The sequence below is a fragment of the Manis javanica genome, chromosome 8 (genome assembly GCF_040802235.1).
Source record: "Manis javanica isolate MJ-LG chromosome 8, MJ_LKY, whole genome shotgun sequence".
Taxonomy (NCBI): Eukaryota; Metazoa; Chordata; class Mammalia; order Pholidota; family Manidae; genus Manis; species Manis javanica.
In genome coordinates this window covers 10,810,490-10,836,285 of record NC_133163.1, presented here as the reverse complement: position 1 = coordinate 10,836,285, position 25,796 = coordinate 10,810,490, and the positions used below count along the sequence as shown (strand labels likewise).

At 40.5% G+C, this 25,796-nt stretch overlaps 1 protein-coding gene and 1 non-coding gene across 10 annotated transcripts in view; both read left to right on the top strand.

Annotated features, from left to right (window-relative positions):
* The window catches only part of UNC79 (unc-79 homolog, NALCN channel complex subunit), a 238,393-nt gene that overhangs the window by 107,579 nt on the left and 105,018 nt on the right, over positions 1–25,796 (top strand). For 8 of the 9 annotated variants that reach the window (XR_012133711.1, XM_073241936.1, XM_073241935.1 and 5 more), the window contains exons 12-19: positions 3,890–4,119; positions 5,794–5,965; positions 7,310–7,540; positions 15,776–15,966; positions 16,523–16,646; positions 18,609–18,749; positions 20,864–21,085; positions 23,197–23,424. Coding sequence is in view for 8 of the 9 variants with exons in the window: in XM_073241936.1 (XP_073098037.1) it covers positions 3,890–4,119; positions 5,794–5,965; positions 7,310–7,540; positions 15,776–15,966; positions 16,523–16,646; positions 18,609–18,749; positions 20,864–21,085; positions 23,197–23,424 (1,539 nt within the window). In the remaining variant the exon portion in view is untranslated. The remainder of the gene's footprint in view (positions 1–3,889; positions 4,120–5,793; positions 5,966–7,309; positions 7,541–15,775; positions 15,967–16,522; positions 16,647–18,608; positions 18,750–20,863; positions 21,086–23,196; positions 23,425–25,796) is intronic. The other variant, XM_073241932.1, reaches the window with a different exon arrangement.
* Positions 22,529–22,636, top strand: LOC118967222 (U6 spliceosomal RNA). The gene has a single exon (XR_005054113.2). It is a non-coding gene; the product is annotated as a U6 spliceosomal RNA (small nuclear RNA).

Below are 25,796 nucleotides of genomic sequence, written 5' to 3'. Positions count from 1 at the left end.
AACATGTCAACTGTTCCTCTTTCTCCAGAAGACAGTGAATGTGCCTTAATTAGGATCTGGTTTTGCTTCCTGGGAGCAGGCACCTAATCCATCGTTGTTCTTCTGGGCTCTCTGCTCTGCTGTCTGAGACATCTTCCCTTTCAATAAGAAGTGGCCAATCTTGCAGCTGAGGAACTCTCTCAGTGTTCTTCCTAAATGTAGAATTTGGGGGCCTTGTAGACCTCTTTGCATGTTGAACTATGTCCACTTCCTTTAGTCGAAGCTCGTAGTGCTTTTGCTAGTGTGACTTTCTTTAATACGTGCATTTTCAGTGAATCTCGTTGTGGTTTCAGTGCCTGAAAGCCACATCTATAATTCTTTTTGGGACAGTCCTTTTTATACTTTCAGCAGTTCAGTTTGCTCTTAAAATTATTAGAAGCCCCGTTCTAGCTGAGAGGCGCAACTAGGCCTTACCTTATATGTCTGTGAACTTTTAACAAAAGATCATACGGTCATTCAGCATGCTTTTGATTTGATCTTTATCCTAAGGCTGTTTCTTTGAGAATCTTTTACAAGCTGGAGAGAATAGGGTGAGAAACAATCTTACTTTCTAAACCAGTGTGTCCTGGCTTTGTGGTATACCTGACATGCCTAATACCCAGAGAAGATAATTTTTAACATTCTCTTCCTTTATAGACCTTAATTTATTTCAGTTCTGTCATTTTCTGAGACACCTTGGAGTTATTTATTGATGTTTTAAAATTCAAAGCAGCGAAGCAGAGGGGCTGGAGTGAGCATTGGAAACCATGTCCCGCAGAATCTGAACTGGTGGGAAATCTCTGAGTGTACTTTTGAAATGAATGTGTGTAGCTGGGTCAGCAAGGGTTGAGGACTGGCTGTGACTTGGAAATGTATTATTAAAAGTTAGTAGGATCCACAGTAATTGCTTAGAACTTGGCCCACCAAAGGTTATTTTTGGGCAAAGTATATTATTGTTGACGGTATTTAGAATTGGTAACACATGGTAGCAGGTAGACTTTTAGTTGATATTCCAGATTAGTTTATGGTACATCCAGATACTGTATCACTGAAATGTAGCCCATAAAACAACCATCTAATTATGTTCACAGATTATGTGAGTCAGGGATTTGAATAGGGCACCATTCACAGCCCTGTCCCTGCTTGGTGGTGTTTGGGGCCTCACCTGGAAAGACTTGAATAGTTGGAGGCTGGAATTATCTAGAGGCTCCTAGATCATCTGGGCTCTGGGATGGGAGACTTGAAGGCTGGGCTTAACCAGCACTGTTCACCAGAGACAGACTCACACCTGCCTCTCTATGTGACTTGGCTATGGTAGAATTTTGAGTATCAGATGAGGAAGGTTCTGAAAGGAGAATATTCTAAGGCAGCCAGGTGGAAGCTGATGTCTTTTTTTAAAAATTTATTTTGGTATCATTAATATACAGTCACATGAGCAACATTGTGGTTACTAGACTCCTCCCATTATCAAGTCCCCCCCACATACCCCATTACAGTCACTGTCCATCAGCGTAGTAAGATGCTATAGAGTCACTACTTGTCTTCTCTGTGCTGTACTGCCTTCCCCGTGAGGAAGCTGATGTCATTTTATAACGTGGCCTCAGGAATCACAGAAGTGTCACTTCTGCCATACTCTCTTGGTTGAAGCAGCCACAGCCCATCTAGATTCAAGGCAAATGGAAGTGTACCTGAGGAACCAGACCCCAAGAGCCTCAGCCGCAGCTGGACTTACTTTAGCTGAGAAGACCTTGGACCTCCAGCCAGGAATTTGCATGTGGGAAGAATGTAAATAATTTATGACCAGAAAATAGGGTGGGAAATTGTAGGCTTTAAACTTCAGGACTTCACTGTAGCTGGTGACTACCCACTAATCCCATATCCACAGCCCATGGTTTTATGACAGTGGGAATCCCAGAGGAACAAGACCAATTATAACCAAAAGGAAGAAATATATGCTCAGAAAATTCTCCAGTATTTACCACACTGCTAGTGGTCTGGTGTTGGTTCTGTGGGGGAGCAGGAGAAGCCACAAACCCATAAAGATTCATGTGTTTCTAGAATGTAATTCAGTATGTGAAAAAGAGAGAAAAGGCACAAAGCAGGAAAAATATCCCACTTGGAGAAGTCAGGGCTGACTTGGATGCTGAAGAAGACATGAGGTTCAGATGCTGAAGAAACACTGTTTTTTAGCAAATCATTTTTAAAACTTATAAAAAGAAAAAAAAGGTTAGAGAAGTTTTTAACTTGCTTTTATGATTTCTTGGCCTGAGTCCTGTTCAGAAAATGAGATTTTCCAGCACTAGTCTCCAAAGCCTTGTGCTAAAATCAAAATGGAACAAAAAGCCTCATTTTGAAATGTCTGCTCTGATAGGCAGTTCAGTACATCGCCAGTGTTTTGGTGCGGAGTTTTGTGCTTGCCTTCTTCTTTCTTCTGCCTTCTCAAGACATCCGTCTGGGAGGGTTCTTGAATCTTCACCAAGCTCTGAGTCCATAACAGCTTATGGTATTGGATCCCCAGAGATGTTCACAGATCTATAAGCTCTATCGAAAGGTGAAAGGTGATCTGGACACAAGCTGGAGAGGAACAGTTTCACTTCCCCAGCCGGCGTGCCCTGGCTTTGGTGTGTACCTGACGCACCTGACACCCAGAGCAGGTTATTTTTTTATATGACAGTTATTTTTAGGAATGAACCTCACATCAGCACATTTTTACTTCTCTTGTAATAAACACTATATTTTATGTGAAAATTAATTTGGGGATAGCCTTAGGATAAAAATCAAATCAGAAGTATGCTGAATGATCGTATGATCCTTTGATAAAAGCTCAGAGACATACAAGGTAGGGTTCTAATAATGGTAAGGGCAGACGGAGCTACTCAGATTATAAAAAGGACTGTTGCCAGAAGAATTACAAATGTGGCTTTGCGGACACTGAAACCCCAAATAAGAGTGTGTGGTGGTGGCACCTCTAACAGGCTTGGGGCACATTTTTTTTGCGGAGGTCAGGGAGCTTCCTGTCAGCTCCTCAAACTGCTTTGCGTGGCAACTGCCTCACTCCTCGGCCTCTTGTCAAGAGCAGCTCTGACAATAGCCTCCCTGAACTTTGTAATCTCTACCCTGCGCCACTTTTCTCATTTCCTTCACTTCATCTGTTGATGCCTTTCCTGTAGGTGATGGCAGCGCCTGATTCTATGAATGGTTCCTGCTGTGTTTTATTTGCCCCCATGGTGTCAATGGACATATTCTTCAGCTCCTGATAAGAAAGAGTGCTGGTTGAGGGGGACAGGGCCACTTTTGGACCCCACAGCTCCCTGCCTGTCTGTGAATGCAGCAAGGACAGATGAGGTGTGATGAAAATCTGTCCCTTTAGTGATGGATAAAATCTAGTAACCACAGTGTTGCTTGTGTAATTGTATGTTAATGATACCAAAAAAAATTATCATTTTGAAAGGTTATTCTGGGGGTTAAAGTTATTCCTTTCCTATTCTGATGCAGTGAGATGCACTCTCTCTGAACCATGACTTTAATTCTTTTTTTCCTGTTTCTGCTGAACACTCTTGAAACATGAACTCAAATTGATACAGAAAGTTCCCCCATCCCTCATGTCTGAGGTAACTTTACAACACAGTTCCATGCATACTTAGAACATTTCTATCACTCACACTAACAGAAACTACTTCTCACCTTTATTTTTAACTAAGACTGAAATCTAGTTAGTTAGAGATGACCTGCATTTTGGAAACTAGTGACACTTCAGAAATATTCTCCCACTTCTGATGGCCCCTTAAGTTTCCATTTGTTTCAATTCTTAGCCTCAGCGATTTACCTCAGTGATTAATTTTAATTGATTTCCCTTTTTTTTTGTCCCTAGAACTGCAGTTCCCATGTTAGAAGAGCAGTTGTCACCTGCTTTTCAGCAGGGTGCTGTGGTCGTCATGGAAACAGGCCTGTGCGGTACTGCAAAAGATGCCACTCGAATCATCACAGTAATGAAGTGGGGGCCGCCTCAGAGACCCACCTCTATCAGACCTCCCCTCCACCCATCAACACTCGGGAGTGTGGTGCCGAGGAGCTTGTGTGTGCTGTGGAGGCTGTGATTAGGTAACATGCCACTTATTAGTACCTTACCCTGAAAACATAGCCTTCACTTTGAGCTCCCCTTCTTGCATTGAGATGTGTAAATTTAATTCAACTTCAGATCCCCTACCAGCTCACCTTCTATCATGTTGCAGTGATGTTTTAATTTATTCATTCAACAAATATTTTTAGGGATGCCTGTTATAAGCCAGGCATGTGTTAGTAGGCACTTGGGAGATAGAAGAGAATAAAATGTAATCTCTGTCTTCAGGTCACCCATGTGGGGGTCTGTAAAAACAAAATCACATAATTGCAAACCAGGACGGTGAGCAGTGTGATAGCATGGAGCAAGGGGGCTTAGGGAATGCAGACCATAACTGGAAGTGGCAATCAGAGTGAGGGGTCGGGGCTGGGATGTCTGAGGTTGATTGGCAGCAGGGGAGCACATGTCTAGGTAATTCAGTACTGGGGTAGACCAGAAGCCTGTGGAGTCAGACAGGAGCCAGATTGTACAGGCTGCTGGCTTTTTCTCCTAACACATGGCAGAGAAAGAGCTTTAGAAATGTTAGCCTCTAAATTCTCTTTGCGTGGAGAGGCAAGATATTTAAAAATTAAAGAAATGATATTAGAATGTAAGTTTTAAGGATGGGGACTAAGTCTTTTCTGTTTCCCTTATCCCAGTGGCTGATACATGTAGAAATACAATAACTGTTTGTCAAGTAAAACATTACAGAAAGTTTAGAAATAGAAAAAAAATCAACCATACTGCCATCATCGTCATCAGCTTCCTACCTGGTCTTCTAGTTTTATTAAAGGCACGTGGCATTTATATAACTGTAATCATGTGCATCCACAAGTCTTTCTGATGTAACTTACTGTTACCTCTATTCCATGGTTTAGTGTAGTTTCCATATTTATCATTTTTATTGGATACATAATATTAATCTAGGTTGTTTCCCTCCACCATTAGCTGTTTAGATCTCTTACAAATATTTGACTATTATGGATGCCTGATAAATATTTTTGTGTCTTGTGCTGTTCCTATATTTTTAAATTTTCTTAGGGTAGACGATCGGATGTGGTTGACTGGGTCAGAGGGTCTGAATATTTTTAGCGGCTCTTTAATATTACCAGACTGATTTTCAAAGAGTGCATATGAATTTATAATGCCAAGAGCACTGTATGAAATTGCTAGTTTTTGCTACACCCTTGCCAACATTGGATATTATTTTACAAAATTGTCACTTGTTTAGCAAATTGAAAAAGGAATCTTTGTAGCTCATTTTCGGCTTTGAGTACTAGATTTTGAATATTTTTCCATTTGGGTACAAGTTCCTCAGTCTTTTTTTGTATCGTGCACTTGATATCCACACAGCTTCCATTAGACGCAGGGGAAGCATTGACTTTAGGGGGATGGTTAGTGAACCAGAAGCCAGAGGCATCAGTTCTTTTTAATTCTAATTGATTGGAGGAAGTACCAGTGGTTTTCAAGCCTCTTTGTGCCTCAGTTTGTTCACCTTTGAAACGGGAGTGGACTATGAAATAAGGAGGTGAAATTAGGCTTCTTGAGATAACTCTTACCAATTGAAAGGAAAGCCATCAGTGAAGCTTGAGTACTCCTGAAGTAATCACTCTGAATAGGTTATAGTCTAGGATATGTTTTCCATAGTCTAACTTGTAACCTCTCCTCTTGGGCAGCTTGTTGAAAGAAGCCGAGTTCCATGCTGAGCAGCGGGAGCACGAGCTGAACCGCCGGCGGCAGCTGGGCCTCTCCTCTTCGCACCATTCTCTGGATAACACTGACTTTGATAACAAGGATGATGATAAACATGACCAGCGGCTACTCAGTCAATTTGGAATATGGTTCTTAGTAAGAAAAGAACTACTCTCCACCATCTTATTTCTCTTTCCAACCTTGTACTGATGAGGAATTTCTCTTATTCCTTTTAAAGAAATTAATAGTGAACAGTGAGCAATTAACCTTAGAAATAGGACTCTGTACTCTAAGACAGTGGTGTTCAACTCTGGGCTGCATATTGGATTTACCTGGGAAGGCTTTAAAAAATGCCAATCCCTGGATCCCACCCCAGAACCTGGGGAACTTTTTAAAAAGCTCCATGGTTGATTCTGATGAACAGGCAGGTGTTGAAACCTACTGTGCAGACCCTAGACTGTTTGAAGTGCACCTTTTGATAGGAAATGAATGGAAAAGTGCTAGGGTGTCTTGTGGAATATTGGATTCAGTATAATTTGTGGATTATTCACATCCCATTGTCCATATACATGAAATTTTTCTTGAAAGTTTAGTCGTTGGCACTTTTCATGTATTTATGGCAAGTCTGCATACAGCCAGAAAAATCATAGCCAAACTAACATAAGCAATTTGATTGCTATTGACTGATTCCACTGCAACATTCATTCAGTGAAGATCAAACATACAGACCCAAAGTCCCAAGCAAGCTGAATTTGTCAGTCTTGCAGGGAGGCAGACTTTTGTTTTTTGCCCATTGGAGGCGTGGATTAAGTCTCCACGGTGATATAGCCCTTTTATGCTTCCACATGGTTGCCTGGAATTTTATTTATTTATTTATTATCAAATTGGAATTTTATTGTTGATTTCACATGTCTTGCTCTTAGAACCTATTATCTTAAACACAATAACTACTACTGTGAACTCTCTGGAGGCAAGGATAGTATTTTATTTTTTATATTCGTGAACCCTACTTCAGTGCTTAATAAAAGATTTTATCAGAATGATTGATTGAATGAATAAATGATAAGCTGTTTTAAAAAGTGTATAATGTTGTGAAACTGGCTGAGGGGGAGGTATAAGGTTTAAGAACTACTACTGATAGAAAATTATTACCCTAAATCTGATTATTTTAGAAGTGAAATGTATATCGTTTATTCTTTCACTGAAAATATTTATGAAATTTCACTTAGTAGGCTTAACTTTTTCAAAGCATCGATCTAGTGTGGATTTTGTAATAGATTTCCTATGGGAGAAGAAACTTATAGGAAGGTGGGAAATTGTAATCTCTGTCTCCTTATAGTGAGAAACAGTTTTTAGGATAAGCGATCATCATTTATAAAACTGCCTGTTTCAGTTGGATTATCTGGGATTTTTTTTTTGGGGGGGGGCCTCTAAATGCACATGTAATAACTGTGTAAAGCTGGATGGAGGCTGAAGCAGGGTTACTCTGCCCCTTTCCAGGTAAGCCTCTGCACGCCCAGCGAGAACACGCCTACGGAAAGCCTGGCCAGGCTGGTGGCCATGGTGTTTCAGTGGTTCCACTCCACCGCATACATGATGGATGATGAAGTCGGAAGTTTGGTGGAAAAACTGAAGCCTCAGTTTGTCACCAAGTGGTTGAAGACAGTGTGTGATGTCCGCTTTGATGTCATGGTCATGTGCCTCCTTCCCAAACCAGTGGAATTCGCCAGAGTGAGTGGGTGGGGAAGAGGGTGGAGGAGAGGCCCTGCCTTAGCCCCAAGCGTGTCAGTGTCTGTGAAAGAGGAACATCTCTCTGGGTTTTCATCAGTACCGCTAAATGGGTTTAGTTGAGGAACTGCGTTTTAGGTGACAGTGCTGCCTGGGTGTTGGTTTGCGGTGAGAAAGAACGGCAAGATGAATGTGTGATGTACCTTTAGGGATTTAAGGGAATATTCTTTCCTGATGTGGCTGAATATCTTTATTAAGGACCAGAAAAAGTGCATCTCTATGAAGTTGCTAGAACTCAGTTCTTGTCTGGTGGACAGTTTGTGGAGAGGCTAGCATTTGACTAGGGGCATCAGTTGTGGTTTCACATATATTCCTAGAGATGAATGGCCGCAGTTGCTGCCCTCCCCGTTGGAATGCCAAAGGTGTAGGAGCTTCCACGGTGCTCCTTTTCCTCTGGCTTATGGGTAGACTTCTCTGTGCTTATGCCTTTTCTTCCACCTCAGCGGATCGTAGGCTTCAGATGTACAGCTGGCACCACCCCGTATCTCTTGAATACAATGTAATTTGTGTCTAACCCAGCCAGGTGGATGTCCAGAGTTAGTTTTTTGGCAGCCATAGGTGAAATTTTTTTCAAGATACTTTCTAAGTTTTATTTTTATTTGTGATTTCTTTTGGTTTGCTTTCAGTGAGGCCTTGAGACATGTTTCAGTTTAAATAAGACATTTTAGGATTAGACAGAACATGGACCATCTACAGGAGGAGCTCTTACTAGGTTTCCGGGGCTCAGAGCAGTCTGTGCATTTATCAAGATACACTTCTCCTTCCCTGGTGCCACCTACTGACTCAAATACAAAATTGGATTTGTGCATAACGGCAGTTCCCAGTGCCTGGCATACTCTGACTGTGTCGATATGCTGATATGTTTTCTACTGTAATTTCTTTTGGAATAGTAAAGGATTGGTGTGATCTGTTTCTGGAAGATAAGAAATGATTTTGTTGGGAGAACTTTTCCTCTTCCTCCTTGGGTCCAGTGCTTGGGGGCCTGGCGGTAGACATATTAACAAGAGAAAAGACAAAGTTTATTTCTGCTTACATTAGGAGCTTATTTTTGCTTACATCGTCAGTGCTGGGGGATAAGTCCCTCAAAAGCCAGAGATGGGACAGGAAGTGGGGGTGGTTTGGGCTTGAATGAGAAGATACGGAAAGTTCCATTGGGCTTTTCGATACTAATGGCCGTCTGTCTCCATGGCAGCTGAATTCCCAGGGGACTCTCTCTGGAGGGGGTTATGGATCTTTTTCTGGAGGCTCTGCTTTAGTCAGATGAGGGAAGTTCAGATAAGGTTCCCCTCTTCACCTTCTTGCTTGAATGTTTTTACTTAAAGATCATCTTTATACCAACTCTGGGGTTCTGAGTGGGTCCCCACACTCCTACCATTTGAAACTTCTCTAGAAGTTTTACACACAAAAAGAAGCCAGACTGACTGCTGCGGAGAGAAGATGCAGGTTGGGAATGGCAATGTAAGAGATCTGTAAAGGAGGAAAAGAACATAGATTAGAACCAGGAAACAAAGAAAACCAAAGATGAATGGTTCGAGTGGACTGTCACCTGTATTCTGAGTGCAGAGGGCGACCAGTCAAGATTTCTAGATGTTGGGCTTGAAGCATCTTTAGATGCAGGAGTGAGAACTGCAGGGTCATTTCCTGGAGCAGAGCATGGAAGATGCAGGGATTTGGTGACATCCTGAGTGGCCTAAACCACTGCAGCAATAAGTCCTTTAAGCTTATATCAAATTGTCCTGCTTCAGCTTGCAGGGCTTTGGAACAAGACAACCTGTAGTCTCAGTAAGGATCTGGGCTGTCAGGTTTCAGTTGTTAGTGACTGCAAGTCAGGAGGGCGGGAGGAAAATTAGAAACATTAATTACTGACAAAATGTGCAAGACAGTAGGATTCACTTTACAAAGAGGTGAAAGTAGTTCAGAGACAGTAAACAGGACTAGGATCTGATAACTCACAAGGGTTTTACACTGAAACAATAAAATTTCTCTCTCCAATACCCCCATTTTGATCAAAGATAATCAAAATAAGCCTAGTCTCATTAAATGTGGCCCGATGATTTGTGTAAGTTCAGCAAGAATGGAAATGGACCACATCGGATTTTTTAAGTTCACTTTGCTGGAACTTTTATAAAGAATCTCAGATTGGACTTTTAAAAGCCTCTTGAGGATAGGAAGCCAAGCCAAGAGCCGATCGTCATACTTCATTCGCAGTACCTGTATAGATTTGGGCGAATTTCTCTTTCTGAGGTCCCCAAAATATTCTAAGATTCCTAAGCCTGCCAGGAAGCGACCTTTCTTACTTGCCTGTAGGCTGGGAGCCCCATAAACTAGATACCAGGCTGGTTTTTCCAAGAGAGCTTTACAAGCATTGGCTCTGTAATGTCAACATTAGGTCCTTAAAACTGTCTGGTTATATCGTATTCTATGCACATCATTCCCAAATACGGCATTCTAGTCAAAGCTTCAGTGATACAACAGTTTTTTCCAATCATGTTCTGGTACATGGAAAACAGATTGTTATTGAACTTGTGCCAATAACTATATTGCCATGAAAATAAGAATATTCAATAAGAGTTTCTGAATTCTGGAGAGATCAGGTGGGGAGAAAAAGGCAAATGTTCATTTATTTGCAAAGGTACAGTTTGCTAAATGTTTGTGAGTTATAGACAGCTTAAGAGTCCTGGGGAGGAAACATTTTCCCAAATCCTTCAAAGTGCTTTTTATTGGTCTGAGAATTAAATTGATATGAGACAGATAAACAAGAGAAAATCACATTTAATTTCCTACCTATGGGAACCCCACATACATGAGAAGTTCAAAGGCAGAAATGTAAAATGAGGCATAAATGCCACCCTGAGCTAGGGAAGGGGACAGGGGCTTGGGGCATCAGAGGGGAGGGGGGCAATGCATAGGGCAGTAAGCAGAGCAGGTGTTTGGTGATTGGATGTTTGCCCTGAATACAGATGGGTCACTCAGATATAATTTATCTCTGGTGATAACCTTTGTTATGGGAAAGACCTCAATTTAGATTTTTCTAGGTAGTTAAGGGAGGGGCAAACACTTTTTCTAGAGTCTGCAGGCTCTTGATAGCTTTCAGCTCAAAACAGTCCACATGCTGTTGCCCGGCAGCCGCATCTGGGGAGGTCTCTCCTTGCGCACTAGCTGAAACCTCAACCCGTGCAGGGGAGGGTTCTTGACTCTGATCAAGAAAGAATTCATGAACAGGTCGGATGAGTGTAGGTAAGGAAAGAATTCATTAACGCGAGAGTAGTAGTGAATGGTAGCAGGTTTGCAGGCAGCAGAGAGCAAGGAAGGACAGAAGGAGGGAAGGCAAGTCCACTGGACTCCTGCTTGGCATGGGGCAGATCCCTTGCCAACTCCTGAAGCAGAGTCACCTGGAGTCCAGTGTCCACTCAAATCTGCCTGGCATGGGAATTAATCCCTACTTCCCCAGGATTTGGGGGAGCTGTGGAGCGCTGGACAGAGTGAGATTATGTTCTGAGAACTTCCCCAAAGCAAGGAGAGGAGATTGTTGGGCCGGCTACTAAAGAGCATGATCGTACAGCTGCAGTCCTGTCCGACACCTAGGCAATGGGAACTTGCAAGCCCACATCAGAGATCTCAGTCGCCTCTCCCTATTTGTCTAAAGTAGGACAGAGAGAGTGAAGATTTGTGATTAAGATTAGAAAACTGAATGAATAGCGAAGTAACAAAATGCTTATCCCTGGGAAAGGGGTCTCTTATTAACCTCCCAAGAGGCCTGGAAGAGCACAGGGGCAAATGCAGTAAGTTGAGCAGTAATAGTCTTTATTTAAGGCAAGTACACACTCAAAGAAAGGGGTATGCAGGCAGCCACAGAGAGGAGGCACGCTTAAAGTTTAGGATTTGTGTCTTTTAAGGATTTCAAGAATGGGGTAAAGGGCCAGGGGGTGTAGGCTTGACATGTGGTCTCATCTCTGGTGAGAAGCTATGTCACCATCCATAGTCAGTCCTTTACATATTCTGTAAGATAAACTTAACACAAGGAATGTATTGATCCTGTTCTCCAAGATAGTGGTTACCCTCAAGCAGTGGGAACATACCATTTAGGGCTGCTCGCCCTGCCTTAAGGTAGGGTCAGCTGTCGGCTGATCACCATAAAATATGTCAGGAATCTTACTTCCTAACTCTGGTTTTTGAAATGGAATCTTAGCCTTAAGATGGAGTCCCTCCTGTTCTTACTACGCTATTTATATCTCAACATTTTTCATCATAGGCAGGAAAAATTAATCATGATGCTTGTCCCATGTCCCTGCTCTATCTCAATGTCAAAGTGGCACATTTTGAGGCAGCTTGCCCTTGGCCCCTAGAAGAGAAAACATATCCAGAAAGTGGAACATGAAAGAACCAGCAATATTCCAAAGAAAACCCATAAAAATAATCATCTTTCTTCATTAGTTTGATAGATTAGCATATAAATGCATTTTTTGACTTAGAATATTTTCAGTTTATGGTAGGTTTATGAGGACGTAACCCTATCATAAGTTGAGGAAGAGCTGTAGAGACCTTGTAGTAGAGGCTGTCAGAGCAATACAGTTCACTGGTTTATATAAGAGTTGGTTTTCATCTTTGCCGCACTTTTATTTGAACAATTTTCTAGCATATGGAACAAGTTGTTAACCTGTTCAGTGTAAGGGCTTTTCACCAATTAAAGATGGGGCAGACCTTTCAGGTCTTTTTATTTGCTTTTTACCAATATTTTTAGGTCAGCCCTTTAAGATCTTTTTATTTGCTTTGATATGTAATCTCCTGGAGGTGGTGGGGTCAGCCTCATACAGTTGTTTTGGTCCACTAAGAAGTTCCTTTTTAAAGGCTACAGTATGCTAAGGAAAAAGGCACTGGAGGTTTGTTAAAGGGGTTGTTAATTGGTGCTTATCAGGAGGAGAAATAAGTTTCTCCTATTTTATGACAGGGTGCAGTAGTGCAAGTGAAAGAAGGGCACTCCTCAGTCTGAGAGCCTGAGCTGTTTCTTTGGATATTTGCGTTTTGAAAAGATGATTCTCAGGTCCTGAAGAAGATAGTTCTGGGTGGTAGAAGATTTACATCTCAAAGAGGGAGAGAAAAGATGCAAGTTTTTAAAGTAACTGAAATCTGAAAGGAATTTCAAGGGCATATTTGTCTATTAACAGGTTTTTGGCTTGGAAAACAATAAATTGTCCTGGTAGCATCAAGCTTTCACAAGCAGACATTTTATGGGAGGGTGGGGGGTGTGGGAAGTGGACAAGATTATCTATTGAGAGTCTGAAGGTTTTAATAGGTCCAGGGTTGAGACTTTCCATTGAGAAGAGGTTGAGGCCAAGACAATTACTGTTTAAGTGCCTCCCCTTAAGTGCAGGATAGTCCCTTTTCTAATGTCCTGGCTTTTTATAGTATCTGCAAGCATCTTAAGATAACGGGAGGTTTTGGGACTGGTAAGAAAGTTGGGTGGGCTTTGGGCTACTTCTAGGGCCGCAGTTAAGTTTTTGTACCGACTCAGTTAGTCAGGTGATGACAGTTATTTTTAATACTTCAAAGAATTAGATGGCAGCCTCAATAATAATATAAAGTAGCTGGCCTGCTTATCCAACTACATTATTTTGAATTTACCTCTTAATATCAGAGAGAAGATTTCCAGCTAAGATAGAAAACAAAAGATTACTATGTCCTGAGACTTGTAGATTTAGAACTGTGTGCCTTTGCTGTACCTTTATAAATTGCTTGACAAAGCCTCTAGGATACATTCCTCTCCTCTGAGTGCATTATTTCACTGTAGCCCAATTCAGCTTCAGAGGGAAGACCTCTGTAACAGCTCCTATCAGGCTCTGAATATCAGCCTCCAATTGGGTCATTCCCAGGTGGTGTAGGGGAGTTTATGCTGGCTGTGAATTTTTAAATTTTTGTTCTAAATCTGATTTCTGTTCTTGAATTTTATAAAGGGAGTCTTTTAGGCGAGCTGTGATCCTGTTTTTGTGTATCCTGTCAAGTTGATCCTCTCATATCGGTAATAGGCCATTTGTTTAGAGTGAGAACTCTCTAAAAATCCTTTAAAATATAAAAACTTTTCCAAATCAAAGGACCCCATTGTCTGGCCATTGACAATTTAGGGTCTCCACAGGGATAACTGTTCCAAAATGTGACTCAAATTTTGGAGCAATAAACTTTTATGTGGCTTGACCATCAATTACATAGCATTGACTGAAATCAGCACAGCCATTGTGTTTAAGGAAAACAAAGGTTTATTCAGTGTTTTGCTGAGGACCATGGCCTGAGAGCAGCCCATCAGTGTGTTCTAGTAAATTGCCCCAAAGGCCCTTTGATTGGGACATCTTAAACATTTTTTGCAACAGGGGGTGGGTCAAGGAAGAAGTTATGTCAATCAAAGACATCAGGGACATGTCATAAAAGAACAATGAAATTCTGTTGCCATCTGTGTGCGAGAGGTGGCAACAATTATGATTGCTAATTCTCCTAAAGGATTCTACTAGGAACACAAGAACCAGACTGGTTTATCTTTTTTTGAGGATTCCAGGCTGGATTTTTTTTTGGTCATGGGTGAGGGCTGAGGGGCTGTGGGTCTTGTGACACAGGAAGAATGTCTGCAGGACATCTTTGTAGCACAGTAGGAGCTGACCTGGCTGACGTGGGCCTCTTACAGCCTGCATGACTCTGCCTGTGCGACCATGGTGGGGAACACAAAGTTTCATTTTAGTTCACAATAACCAGAGGAACCTCAGAAATGATACATCCCAGGACCACAGCTTTATCAGTGTTAGCTCCTCTGAGTCTATGTAACCAACAAGGAATCAACAACATCCCAGAAATATCATCACTCTGTGAAAATATCTAGGCAGTCATCTAGGATTTTGGCCAATGTAATACCAAATAAACGTTTGAGCTTTAAATAGTATTGATTTGAATAATGTTTTGAATAATCTGGAATTCTATACTATATAATAATTAAACCTTTAAAATTGGGTTCATTTAAAATAAGGTAGTGTTGCTCTGGGAGGAGGGGTTTCTCTACCTGGTGCAAGTTCCCTGTGAATTCAGTAAGACTGAATAAAGGCCAGGGCAAGAACTTGGGCTTCTAAGGGGGCTTATTCTCATGGCAGTAGGTCTCAGTCTCTCCTTGGTCCCTTCTCTCCCTGGCTGCTGGCTACTTCCCCTCCTACAGCACCAGAGAAACTCTGTGTCTCTGGTGACAGGGGGACACCTGACCAGTTACACACCAGGAACTGAAGGGAGGAAAGAGTGCGTGTTTCTTCTCCACCCCTCCCCTGGGCCAGTACTCCCATGACTGACCAGCCACTCTGTCCTGGGTAAACATCCCATAGCTGTGCAAATAGGCTCTTATATATATATATATATATATACAATGGGCACTATTAAGGCCAGGTGGGCATCTTGGTCAGAAAGTTCCATTTTCTCTACAGGTAGTTTTCCACAAATCTTATTACATGGTAAGGATTCAGGACCAGTCAACCCTTTGTTACTTTGATACATATATTAAGAATATAGGATCTTTATCTGAAATCAGAATTACAAACAGAGTCTACATTTGAGATTTTAATTTTTTTGTACTAGAATATTGATGTACTATCTTAATTAGTAAAAAGTACCAGTCTTTCTTATTCACAGATTCAAGTAGTCTTAGGGCATTAGGAAAAAATAGGGGCAGAATATGCAGCATAGGGAAAAATAGCGCCGTCAGCCACTTTATTTTCCATAATGAAAACTGTTCAATAATAAGTATACAGTAGTAGAAATTTGTGTTCCTTGGAAGGTATAACTGAAATGGGCTTGTCAAACCACAGAAATAAAGGTGCTGCAATAGTATGCTCATCCTGGTAGGAACAAATCTTTGAAATTTAATTCATTGTAAGATTTGGCATGTCTGCAGTAGAATAGTTCAAATTCAGTCTGTGATTAATATTTGGTCCTATTTGTAACAATGATTCCTTTTTTGTAACTAATAGATCCTGGTAGGTTGTAGATTCTTACACACTTGCTCTGAAGATACTTGGCCCAGGATTCAGATGTAATGGATTATGGTCTTTCTCTGTACACACTTCTTTTAGGAAATGGTCCTAGAGTGTAATTGTATTTTGTATAACCCCAAGTGCATTTTTTCCTTTTCCCCTGTGGCTGTGGAAATGCCATCAGGTTGGTGGATACTGGGATAAGTCGTGCAGCACAGTGACTCAGCTGAAGGAAGGTCTCAACAGAATCCTCTGCCTGATCCCCTACAATGTGGTCAATCAGTCTGTGTGGGAGTGCATTATGCCAGAATGGCTGGAAGCCATCAGAACAGAAGTCCCAGATAATCAGTTAAAAGAATTCAGGGAAGTATTAAGGTGGGTAAGTAGTTTAATGAAGTCACAGTAATTATAATGATATTTAACATTTATTGAGCACTTACTGTGTGCCAGGACCTGTGCTAAGCAATTTCTATAATCTCATTTACTTTTTAACAACCATATAGAGAAATTTGAAGGTGCAAAATGAAATAGTTGCTCTAAATCATGCCACGATGATTTGAAATTGTTCAGAGAAGATTTTATTCATGTAGAATAATATATAAATACACCATTTTGTTTGCTTATTTTCAAGTACAATTATGATTTGGATAAAGTGGGAAATGTGCGAAGGGAAGTTTTTGGATGCTGGGGAGCAAGTCTAATTCCTTAGAAATGCAATTCCTTCTGTTAAACCTTGTATGAGTATGAACACTAATGCTATTTATAACCATATGAATTCTTTATATCTGTTACAATGATATAAGCTACTACAGCAAAACAGTTCAGAACGTTACTAAAGTGTTTGGGTCCCCAAATAAGATATAATTAGAAACGCAACAGCAGACCCTAATATATGCTCACTGGTCATTCACTTTTGTTGCTCTGCTTACAGCAAAATGTTTGACATTGAACTCTGTCCTCTACCTTTTTCAATGGAAGAGATGTTTGGCTTTATTAGTTGTCGGTTCACAGGATACCCTTCCTCTGTGCAGGAACAAGCTTTACTCTGGCTTCATGTAAGTGAATGATACTTTCCATCATTTTGGGAAATAGTTCTTAGCCTATGAACTTTAGACCCCCGGGTAGAGGGACAGGCAGTTATTGCAAAGAGTCCATACATCCATATGTTTGCTGGGGACTGTCTGTAGACTAGTTATTCATTTGCACAGGTAAATAGCTGTATTTCAAATATTTGTAGCATTAGTTGTTAATAAAATACAAATTAATGTAATACTATGACTAATTTCATACTGGCCTTTGTTCCTTATGTTTTGCTGTCAATAGACACTAAAAGTAGAATAGCTGTTGTGTGGAATTGATAAACCTTTTGATATTAAATAGGTCCTGTACTTGAAAAAGTTGAGAGTTACAGATTTAGGGAGTAAGGAGTTCATGCTGTTCCCTCAGCCTAGAATGACTTTCTTTCCTGTCTCCATTTGTGAACTCCATCTTAACCTTGAAAGTTCAACTCAAAAATGACCTCACTTCATCTATGAAGTTTTCTGCTACTTTACACCCCATCTTCCCATCAGAATTCATTATTCCTTTCCCCAGTATTCTTTGTGTAAATTCTCATTCTGTCTAATAATATAGCACATTTTTGTCTCTTCTCCTGATTAAAAATGCCTTGAGTGTGGAACAGGTGTTTTTCATTTTTGAATTTCTAGCTTCCTTTATCCTTTCTTCGTAACATGTGGCATATACTTTTCATTTAGTGGTTGTTCTTAAAGTTTATTAAATTAAGTTGAATGCCTGATATAAAGTTTGGGAAACTTCAGAAAAGGAGGATAGAATCAGTATGTAAATTAGCTATGGGTGCAGATACTTTGCTGTATCATAGATGGATGTAATCTCCCAAGCTTTATAAGTTGTGGAGATGCCTTTCTGGGTTCTAACCTAAGGGACAATATTTTTCACAACTGACAGTTAGCAAAGGGACCATTTTTTTTAAAAGTCTCCTTTGGGACCTAGAATTTTAACTTTGGGACCCAAGTAAGATCTCAATAAGATAATTTCTCATTTTAGGAAAGCCAGCCCTACAGATGGCTATAAGTTTTTGTTCAGTTACATACCCTTTAAACTGTGCCGTCTGAGGCAGCGGGTGAGCAGACAGGCTGTGAGCCTCTATCCTCGCCAGAACTGGAACACTTACATGCTTTATGGGCTGGGCTTTAACACAGTTTTGGTTTGAAGAGAGTTTGTGGTGCAGCTGAAGGAGATATTAAACCACTGGTCTAACCATTTGGGGAATAAAATGAGTAGTACAGTGATTTGGAATCGACTCATTGATTAATTGTGAAAACAGTTTTAGAGCTCTTCCACTAGGTGCTATGATAGGCACTGGGATAGAAATGGGATAAGAAAAGGTCTTTCCCTCATACTTCCTTTCTTCAAGGAGCTCACAGTGGGAGAGATAGTATTAGATAATCAAATATAATGAAAGTGATAATTGCTCTAATAAAGGTATGTACAAAGTTCTAAGAAAGCAGAGAAGAGGGATAGATTAATTCTGTCTGAAGGAGGGTGGCATCTATTTCCAGAAGATTCATTACAGACAAGGTAACTTGATTTTGGCAGCAGGCTACCTGAGCTTGCACCAGAGAGCCAGACCAGGTGGGGCATTTAGATCAGAGTAGGGGTGGGCAGGAGGTGATTGCTCGTAGATTGTGCTAGCCCAGGAGAAAGGTGATGAACTGAGGCACTTGCAGTGGTATGGTAAGGAGGGCATGGGGTCAGAAGATACAAATTTTAATAGAAAGAACATGCTATTTATTGGATTTGGGGAGTGGGGAAGAGGGAAGGTTCAGTGATAACTGATTTTTTGGTATAAGTAATTGAGGACGACTGTGCTGATAGACTATGTGTAAGGCTATATGTCCTTATGTTCAACAGTTCACTTTGGAAAAAAAATGTTAAGTGTAATTTTTTTTGAGTTTTAAAGTTTATATTTTGGGGGGATATATGCCTTTTTTCCCCAGGTGTTATCGGAATTAGACATCATGGTTCCACTTCAACTATTAATAAGTATGTTTTCTGATGGGGTTAATTCTGTCAAAGAACTGGCAAATCAAAGAAAATCAAGAGTCAGTGAACTGGCAGGGAACCTTCCAGCTCGAAGGGTAATTATTCCAACTGTTTTTGTCTTACTTGTTAAGATCTTGTCAGTTATACCAGGCCTAAAAGTAGCATCATAATAAGTTCTGAAAATGCTTTTTCATCCTGTCTCACTCTGTTAAATCTTTGAAGCACATTAAATAATAGAAAACATTCATCTAAGATATGTTTGGCATAGTCTGTGATCAGTTAAGTTATTGGGTTTACATTTTCCTTTGGGTTTTACCCCTATGCATCCCTATTAGCTATCTCTCACCTTTGAGGAAAGTAAAAAGAATAGTTTGGGGAGGGTACTACTCTTTTTTTTTTTTGGCATCCTGGTGAATCAGAATTCTCTATCAGCTACTGTGCACTTCATTGCTTCCCTTTGGGGAGGAGGAGTTAGGATGATTTTGTTTTCAATTGTGTTTGGTTAGATGTGACCAACTGGTGGTGACTGTGAGTGATGCTGTCACTATGAACCAACTGAGCCCATTTTATTGACCCCTTTGTACATTTGTGGATGAGACCAGTTACTATAGTCTGCTCTGAAGTGTATCAGGACTGTTGGAAAGCTTTGATAATTTTTCTGTGGAGGACCTGATAGAGTTTCTGTTGATGTACTGACATCCCTAAACCCTGATCCGTTGTGGGGAGGTTGTCTGTCATCTGACGTTGGGCAGGGCTGTTCTCAGCTCTCTCCTTGTCAAGCCTCTGTAACATTTTCCCCACCGCACACCGCAGGCTCTGTCCTTCCACCTGCTTCCTAGGGATTAGAAAATGCAACGTAATCATGGGATCATAGTTTGTATTCAGTGCTTTCTTTCCCTAATCATTACTTTTCTCATCTGTCCCATAGGAACCAACTGCCAAACATTGCTATTTTGTTTCTTTCTTCTGTAACTTTTAATATTACATTACTTTGTTAGCACTTTATATTGTGTAATTTATTCATGATTAATGATATTACAGAATTGTGTGAGGCAGTTGGGGAAGAACGCATTGTCCTCATTTTACAACAACTCAACCTGTGGTTCAGTGAACTGAAGTGTTTTGCCATAGATAACACTACTAATATCCAGTTATTCTGATTCTTAACGGGATACTCTTCTTTACTTTAAATATGATGTTCAAGGAGCCGTCTGGTTGTTAGAGAGATATTTAAGAGAGGAAATCTGATTTGAGAGTGATGTATTTCAGTCAGGGTCCTGCTACAGAATTCATCTCACATGGTTCAGATGAAGAGACTTCCATGGAGACTCTGCCTCCATCAAAGTTATGGGAAAGGTTAGAACATGATAAGGGTTGGTGAGGCACCAAATGCCAGTAAAAGTTCAGTAGCAAGCCATTATACCTGTAGGGCTGAGAAAGCAAAGTAGAGAGTTCCTGGAGCCCATTGGGAACTGAAATTATAAGGAAGGGCTGGCTAGAGATGCTGTGCAGTGATGGAGAGACTGCTAGAGATGTAGCATCAAAGCAGTCAGGGAGTGGGGAGAAACACTCCTCCAGCCTTAAGATTTCTGCTGCTGCCTCTCATTGACTGAACCCCCAGCTAGCAGGACAGCCAGGAGAGACTCAGCCCTTGGCATCCTTGGCATCCTTAGGCACAGAACAGGACAGAGAAGGGCAGTGAGGGCCTAGGGTGGGGAAAGAGGTTGGGATGGCAGATGGAGAAAAACCAGTGCAAAATGTTTGACACTCTTGCCTTCCCATGATAGTTTGTGGTTACAGTACCCGGAGGCCATTCTTTAACCAGCCATGTCAGACTGAGATACTGTGCTTATGACACTAATACTGATCTTGCAATATTTTACTTCTGTAAGTTCTCCTTTCTCAGATTATGGTTTTAGGTAAATACACACAATAATGTTTTATGGGGTGAAAAATACAACAGCAAAGACATCTGCTTTTGTTCTTCAGGGTGCTGACAATCACCTGACAATTAGAAACTTTGGATGATTTTATTTCATATTTTTTTTACTTTGAGAATATCCGTAGTATTTGGAGGCAGTAATCTATCGGCTAAGGGAAGAAATAAGTATAACAGTTGGAAATACCTTCCAAAGACTCCCCAGCTATTTTAAACAGCCATTTGAGCTTCTGCAGGTTCACTTATGTGTGCCTATGTTCTTTCTTGTAGGTGAGTGTTGCCTCTGATCCTGGTCGACGAATTCAGCACAATATGCTGAGCCCATTTCATAGTCCTTTTCAGAGCCCATTTCGGAGTCCTATGCGTAGTCCATTTCGTAGCCCTTTCAAGAATTTTGGACACCCAGGAGGAAGGACTATTGACTTTGATTGTGAAGATGATGAAATGAATCTAAATTGTTTCATCCTCATGTTTGATCTTCTCCTGAAGCAGGTAGCTGAAGCATGAGCTTCCTTTAGTTCAGAGGTGAAGAAGGAGGGAAACATGTATAGTGATTCTTTCTATGTGTTGGGCATCTTCACACTTTCTGAAATGATGTCGCTCAAGACATTACACAAACTCCTTTGGGGATTTCCTAAAGAGACTGAAAGTCCTTGTATGAATATCTGCAATGATATTGACATGTGAGAATGGATATGAACTTTAGAAACACCCTAGCATCATTAGAATTGATTCTGTTGAACACATTTGGTGAACAAACTAGGTAATGCTTGTAATTGTTGGGAAGAGCAAGTTACAACTCTACAGTGAGGGACTTATTTTAATATATTTCCTTAATTAACTTTTGAGGTAACTTTAAGAGAGAAGTTTAAAAGGCTTTGGTTAAGAGAACATTTTTTCTTTTTCTTCTGAAGCAATTTCAGACTTGCAGAAAAATGCAAGTATAGTACAGAGAATTCCCAAATATTCTCCTCCCAAATTCTCCAGATATTTACATTTACCACATATATTTCTGTCTATCTTGGTCCGTATGCGTATGAATGAATTGTAGAATATTTAAACACGAGTAAGTTGCAAACGTATTTCTTTTTCCTTAAACACTTGAGAGGCTATTTTCTAAAAAATAAGGACCTTCTCTTAGTTAACCACATACAGTTATCAAAATCAGGAAATTAATATTGTTATAATACTGTTATCTATTACTGATCTTACAGAGATTATTCATTTTTAAATTGATATAATCATATCATCTTTATTGCAAAAGAAAAAAATTGTTTTTGATCCAGAATATAGTCAAGCATCCTTCATTGCAAATATTTGTCCTGTCTCATTAGTCTTCTTTAATCCAGGACAGTTCTTCAGTTTTTATCTTTCATGTTCTCAATGTTGTTGGAGAGTACAATCCAGTATTTTGTAGAATGTCCTTCAATTTGAGTTTGTCTGCTGTTTCCTTGTGAATCAATTCGGGTTAAGCATTTTTGGCAGTAATATCACAGATGTGGTGTTACGTCCTTTCCAAGGCATCATATCAGGAGGAAAAAAAGTGATAATGTCCCCTTTCTGGTGATGATAACTTGATTAAGGTGATTTCTGCCAGATTTCTCTACTCCAAAATTACTATTTTCTCCTTTGCAACTAATAAGTAACTTGCAGAGGGATACTTTCAGACTGTGTGATTTCCTGTTTCTCAGCAGACTTTCACCTACTAGTTTTTGCATCTATGGATGATTCATGCCTGAGTCAATTACTACTGTGATGGTTACCAAATGGTAATTTTCTAATTCCATCATTTCTTTGAATTTATTAGCTGGCATTCTATCAAAGGGACAGTTTTTCCTTCTCTCTCCTTTACATATTTATTTGCTTATCTAACTTATACCTGCATGTAGTCATGGATTCTTACTTTATTCAGTAGGTTAAAACCTGTTACTATGAGTGCTCACTTCAGAAGCGCCTATACTAAAAATTGGAATGACACACAGAAGATTAGCACGGCCCCTGTGCAAGAATGACACCCAAATTCATGAAGCATTCCATATTTAAAAAAAATCTGTTACTATGATTATTTATTTTGATGTTCATGTGTCCCGTATTTGGCCCCTGGGAGTCCCTTCAAGCTGGTTCCTGAGTTCTTTTGATATGTTCTCAATATTCTTTAAACACTTTCTTAATTTCTGGCATGACAAGATGTTCCAGGCTCATTTTATATTTTCCTAGCCCCAATCCTGAAATCAGCCATTTCTCCACGGAGTCCTGGTTCCTTTTAGTGGATAATGGTATTTAGAAACTAAATCTGGACACTAGGTGAGGAGAAGCATTTTTAAAATGTATAAAATCTCACAAACTGATAAGTTTAAAAAACAACTCTTTTTAATGTTCTACATGATTTTAAAAATAACTGCTGTCTTGTGTTTATATTTCTTTTTTAGAAGAATTCATGGAAAACAGTTGTTATTTATGGTCTATAAAGCCTTATCATCTTTAGATGATATTGTTGTCAGTTAGTGAAAATTGTCCCCAGTTAGTGGGCCAATGGAATATTGGACAAAAGGACCAAACTCCTTCTTCTTCTTTTCTTTTCTTTTTTTTTTCTTCTTTTTCAGATGGAGTTACAAGATGATGGGATCGCCATGGGTTTAGAGCACAGCTTATCAAAGGACATTATTTCCATTATAAACAATGTCTTCCAAGCCCCCTGGGGGGGCTCTCACACCTGCCAGAAGGAAGAAAAAGCAATTGAGTGTAACTTATGTCAGTCTAGTATTCTCTGCTATCAGCTTGCTTGTGAACTTCTGGAGAGACTGGCTCCCAAAGAAGAAAGCCGGCTGGTGGTAAGCAGTTGAAGAAATGAAATAACCTATGTCCATTAGGAATAGCCTTCACTTGCTGTGGAATGGAGTCTTCTCTCATATTATCTTATGTTCCATGCTGGGTTATACATGAGACTGTGTTAAAAGAAAGTTTTTCGGTTCTTTCCACCAACTCAGGCTCCTGGAAAGAGCTGTGAGATGGAGTTACATCATACAGAATTCTCGAGTCTCGAGTTGGGGTTCTAGCACATCCATTCACACAGTTTTCATAAATACAAAGCATTACTGGCATCCTTGAAATAACTTTTATCACAAAGTTATATTACAAAGTTTATATAACAGTGAATACTACAAAATATACATATCAAGTATGGAGTAAGTAGATTGGTAATGGCCACTGAGAATTCCTAGATAACCTCAGTTTATAAAACCACCATTGATTTCATCAACAACCAGTAAGACTTTCATTTCATTCTCTGTTTTCCAAGAAAATTGTTTAAATAGGGACCTAATATATGCCATCGATGAACTACTCCATACATCCCTCTCTGTTTAGCCTATTTTCTAAGTCAAATACATCACCAAAATACCATCGCACCATCATAGGGAGCTGAACTTGAATGATTTGAGCCAGTGTTTGCCATCTTTTGTTTTTTTTTCTTCTTTTCCCCTGATGTTTATTTAAGTAGGAAGTGACTTTTAAAAAAATTGTTCTGTGGTATAAGCATACATTCAGTGAATTGTGTCTTCAATTTTTAAACGCTTTTCAGCCCACTTACCTCATTAGTCCATACCTGTCACAGAATAACATCCTTGTCGTATGTCCTTAACATTATTATTGGGAACTTAGCATAAAACAGTCACAGTAATAGATGATGTGAAAACAAATTAAAATCGAGAGCTTAGAGTCTAGTTAGGAAGACGTTTAAGTAAAGGAAAACCATAAACCAAGTGCTGGGCACGGTGGGAGGTTGACCAAGGCAGCTGTGGGGGCACAGAGAAGGGACAAAAAATGGGCTTGGAGGTGGGACGGCCACCCGGAGGTCTTCCCTGAGGAGATGACTCCTGAGCTCATATATGAAGGAGGAGTGAAGTTAATGGAGTGAAGGCGGTAGGAGAGAAGGACTTTTGAGACCCAGAAAACTCTCTATTTAAATGATACAGAGGAAAGGGAGGGAATGATACGCTCAGGAAACCACACGTGGTTCAGTGTCACTAGAGCGGTGAGAAGGAGGGGAGAAAGATAGCCCGGTTTTATGTTCACATTTTTTTTAAGGCCTCTGTCTGCCAAACTGAGAAGTTTGGATCTTTGTCGTGGCAATAATGGGGGAATCCTGAAGGATTTCAATCGAAGGGGTGATACAGTTTGATGAATTTGAGAAACTCATTCAGCCAGTGGAGGAGAAAGATTGGAGGATTTGGACACTGGGACAGGAATCTAATCAGAAGGCTAATGTGGTTGCCAGGCAGGAAAATCGGGGGGCCTGAGCCGAAGCAGTGGAGTGTTGATGAAGGGGACACAGGACCTGACAGATTCTGCGGAGAGAGACTCACCAGCACTTGGTGTGCAGTTGGCACGTAGGTCTGGAAGGCTGAGGCCAAATCTGTGTTTTCTGGCTTGGGAGCTGATGACGTTGCCATTTACAGAAGACTGTTACTGCGGTCGGAGAAGTGATATTTTGGGGCAGGAGTGGGATATGATGAGTCACATTTAGACTTTGTGGACCTGGTTCTTAAGAGAAAGCTCAGAAGTAGATAGACGTGTGGAGTGACCAGCATGTTGTGGTGGGATGTGTGGAATGGGAAGGTAAAGGGCTAAATGAGAAAGGAAAAAAGCAGAATTCTGGGAAGCACCAACTCCTCAGAGGAAAAACAGGGAAGTAAGACCAGAAATATTTGAGAAAAGACCAGACATGAGAAAAACTGAAGGAGCAGCAACTCCACAACCAAGATAAGAGAGAGTTTAGAAAAGGAAGGAATAGCTGATCATGTCCAGAGAAGACAGGATGAACAAAAGACTGAAATATGCCCAGGGGAGTCTAAAATTAGGAGTCCCTTGTGTTCCTGGGCACAGTAGTAAGCATGGAGTACAGTCATCTCTGGCTTAAGGACAAAATCAGCTGAGGATGTGGCTACATGAAGCTCAGACTTTGTTTTCAGAAAGAGAATGAGAGGGTGAAGAGGGTGGAGGTGAGTGTCCTGAGCCCCTGCCCTATCCCCAGCAGGCTTTCTGTATTGTGTCAGTTTTCATTGTGTCCCATGAAACGGGGAGGAGTATGCATAAAGGTGAAGAAACTGAGCCATCGAAACAATTACCCATGTGCACGATGCTGGTAACATTTGTCGTGTGCTTACAATAACAAATTTGGAGGTGAAGCTAAAGGAGTGCATTT